A 3,720-nucleotide genomic window follows, 5' to 3' on the forward strand; every position below is an offset into this window, starting at 1 on the left:
GAAAGAGGATATTCCTACTTTACACATTTCTTCATCACCAGGACCTCTCTGCTGGAGCGGAGGATGACCTGGACAACGACGCCTTCGATACCACGGCAGGATCATCCACAGCAGGTATTTGTCTGTGAAGAAATATGTCTTGTAAGGTTATTTGCTCATTAGCTCAATAAAATGATGTTTGAAAAATCTGTGTGTGGTAATTACGTTAGCAAATTGTCTCTATAGCAATATAGGAAACATACTCAGTTTTTAAAAAAACCAATATATTGCTATTTGTCATTGTCGATGGGTGAGGGTGCCAGTGGCAGGGCCTTCTCGATTTCCTTTCCCCTGTTTTTTTGTGCCAGTCTTGTATTAATGTGTTCCTACTTTTAAAAATCATTATTGCTTTGATGTACTTCCTGTTATTCGTACTTCAAAAACTTTTATTGTATTTTCTCAGAAAGAAGGCACCCACATGAGAAGCCAACAGCGGGTGGTCTGCTGCTCCGATTTCCGTCTCTCACACTCAGGCTTAAATTGACGCAGTGGGGCTGTAGAGATAGGCAAATAGCTTGATAGGGAGCTAGGTGGATAGGTTAGATTCAGAGTAGAGTTTTGTAGGTATTGCCATGGCCATGGCGGGAGGTAGTTGAGGTGGCAGTGTAGGTTTGGTTGTTTTTTTTGGGTTTTTTGGGGGGGTGATGGGAGGTAGGACGGGAATGACGGCAGGGGTGAAATGGTGTTGGTAGAGCTTCCTGCTGATCTTGAGTTTGGGTGTGAGGTTGTTGGAGTTGCATGTATACTGGATTGTTCCTTGATGAGGTTTTCTGGTGCAGCACAGCCAGACCTGTATCGAAGTGGATCTTCATCACCAGGACCACCTGCTGGTGCAGAGGACAATCTACAAGAGGTATTTGTCGGTGAAGTAATTTGTCTTGGAAGATCATTTTATAGTTCAATAAAATTAGAAAAATATGAGACTGAGTTCAATGTAAGTTTTGCTTTTTGATTCAGATAAAGCCGGAAAATGATAAAACGTATTTACAGATTTTTGTAAATGACCTTCTGCCCTTTAAATCAACCATAAACAATTCTATAACAACTCTTTATCTGATGAAAAAAACCCATTAGCTTGTCTGATGAAAAAAGATATTCCTGAAACTTGTCTTCATCACCAGGATCCCTCCGCCTGGACGACGACGCCAAGGATACGGCTGTCGGACCATCAACAGGAGGTATTTGTCTGTGAAGTAAAATGTCTTGGAGGATTATTTGTTTATTAGTTCAATGAAATTAGAAGAATACCAATCTATGGGACTGAGTTAAATGTTTAGGTTATATTTTTTTCATTCAGATAGAACCGGAAAAGATAAAATTTATTTTCAGATTTTTGTAAATGACATTTTTTCCTTTTAAACCAACAGTAATTTTTTTTATAACGGTTCTGTGTATTTGATGAAACAAAAAGAAAGCTTTATTGATGTATGCGGTTATTTCTAATTAACACATGTCTTCATCACCAGGACCCCTCTGCTGGTGTGGAAGATGACCTGGACAACGACGCCAAGGATACCACGGCCAGACCATCAACAGGAGGTATTTGTCTGTGAAGTAATTTCTTGGAATAATTTGATTTTCTTTACTGTCTTAATAAAATTAGAAAAATACCTATGGGACTGAGTTCAATGTAAGTTTTGTTTTTTAATTCAAATAAAACCCGAAAAAATGATAAAATGTATTTACATTTTAATAAATAACATTTTTGTCCTTTTAAACCATCTGTAAACAGTTTTATAACAACTTTTTTTTTGATGAAAGAAAACAAATTAACATGATTGATGAAAGAGAATATTCCTAATTTACACGTTTTCATCGCCAGGACCCCTCTGCTGGAGTGGAGGATGACCTGGACGACGACGCCAAGGATACCACGGCCGGACCATGGACAGGAGGTATTTGTCTGGGAAATAATTTGTCTTGGAATAATTTTATTTTTTCATTAGCTATAAAATCATTCGAAAAATGCAAATGGGACTGAGTTCAATGTAAGATTTGTTTGTTTTTTATTCAGATAAAACTTGAAAATGATAAATGTTTTTAGTGACAGATTTTAAAAAAATGACCTTCTGTCCTTTTAAACCAAAAATAAATATATTTATAACAGCTCTTTTTATTTGATACAAAATAAAAGCTTTATTGATGAAAGAGGATATTCCTACTTTACACATGTCTTCATCACCAGTACCCCTCCGCTGGAGTGGAGGATGACCTTGATGGCAAACCCCAAGGATTCCACGGCTGGACCATCAACAGGAGGTATCTGTCTGTGAAGTAATGTGTCTTGGAAGATTATTTGCTTATTAGTTTAATAAAATTAGAAGAATATCTAGCTATACGACTGAATTAAATGTACATTTATTATTTGTCTAATTCAGATAAAACCAGATAATGATAAAATGTATTTTGAGACAAATTTTTATAAATGACATTTCGTCCTTTTAAACCAGCCGTAAACTATTTTATTATGGCTCTTTTTATTTGATAAAACAAAAAAAAGCATTATTTATGAAGGAGGATATTCCTAATTGACACATGCCTTCATCACCAGAACCCCTCTGCAGGAGCGGAGGATGATCTGGACGACGACGCCAAGGATACCACGGCCGGAACATCAACAGGAGGTATTTGTCTGTAAAGTAATGTCTTGGAAGATTATTTGTTTATTAGTTTAATGAAATTAGAAGAATATATATATATATGGCACTGAGTTAAAAGTAAAGGCTATATCTTTTTAATCTAGATAAAACCGAAAAATGATAAGATATTTACTGACATATTTTTTAAAATAACCTGTCTTTTTAAACCAACTATAAACAATTTTAAAATAACACTTTATCTGATGGAGCAAAAAAAATTCAACATGATTGATGAAAGAGGATATTCTTAATAAGCAAATGTCTTCATCACCATGACCCCTCTGCTTGAGTGGAGGATGCCCTGGACAACAACGCCAAGGATACCACGGCAGGACCATCAACAGGAGGTATTTGTGTGTGAAGTAATTTCTTGGAATAATTTTATTTCTTTACTGTCTTAATAAAATTAGAAAAATACCTATGGGACTGAGTTCAATGTAAGTTTTGTTTTTTAATTCAGATAAAACCGGAGAATGATAAAATGTATTAGCGATTAAAATAACCTTCTGTCCTTTTAAACCAACTGTCAATAATTTTATAACAACTCTTTATCTGAAGAAACAAAAATATTAACATGATTGATGAAAGAGGATATTCATAATTGACACGTGTTTTCAACACCAGGACCCCTCTGCTGGAGTGGAGGATGACCTGGACGATGACACCAAAGATACCTCGGCTGGACCATCAACAGGAGGTATTCGTGAAGTAATTTGTCTTGTAAGGTTATTGCTCTTTAGCTCAATAAAATGTTTGAAAAATCTGTGTGTGGTAATTACGTTAACAAATTGTATCTATAGCAATATAGAATACATACTCAGTTTTAAAAAAAACCCCAATATATTGCTATTTGTCATTGTCGATGGATGAGGGTGCCAGGGGCAGGGCCTTCTCTTTTCCTTTCCCCTTTTGTTTGTTCCTACTTTTAATAATCATTATTGCATTGATGGACTTCCTGTTACTCGAACTCAAAAAAGTATAATAACTAGTTTAACTTCTAATTTATTTTCTCAGAAAGACGGCACCCACATGAGAAGCCAAC

At 35.7% G+C, this 3,720-nt stretch overlaps 1 protein-coding gene across 1 annotated transcript; it reads left to right on the forward strand.

Annotated features, from left to right (window-relative positions):
- The first annotated feature begins 681 nt into the window (after positions 1-681).
- LOC101854060 lies at positions 682-2,641 on the forward strand. The gene is made up of 5 exons (XM_013089935.2): positions 682-892; positions 1,161-1,217; positions 1,506-1,578; positions 1,862-1,934; positions 2,225-2,641. Exons 1-4 carry the CDS (start codon positions 719-721, stop codon positions 1,885-1,887), a joined length of 330 nt encoding a protein of 109 aa, XP_012945389.2. The 5' UTR covers positions 682-718; the 3' UTR covers positions 1,888-1,934; positions 2,225-2,641.
- The last annotated feature ends 1,079 nt before the right edge of the window (positions 2,642-3,720 follow it).

Source organism: Aplysia californica, unplaced genomic scaffold, assembly GCF_000002075.1.
Source record: "Aplysia californica isolate F4 #8 unplaced genomic scaffold, AplCal3.0 scaffold01084, whole genome shotgun sequence".
NCBI lineage: Eukaryota > Metazoa > Mollusca > Gastropoda > Aplysiida > Aplysiidae > Aplysia > Aplysia californica.

Excerpts from the sequence above, each read along its gene's own strand:
- LOC101854060 (XM_013089935.2), top strand. The coding sequence starts at position 719 with ATGGTGTTGGTAGAGCTTCCTGCTGATCTTGAGTTTGGGTGTGAGGTT. Across the intron at positions 893-1,160 it reads CAGAGGACAATCTACAAGAG|GATCCCTCCGCCTGGACGAC; the intron begins GTATTTGTCGGT and ends CTTCATCACCAG. Across the intron at positions 1,579-1,861 it reads GGCCAGACCATCAACAGGAG|GACCCCTCTGCTGGAGTGGA; the intron begins GTATTTGTCTGT and ends TTTCATCGCCAG.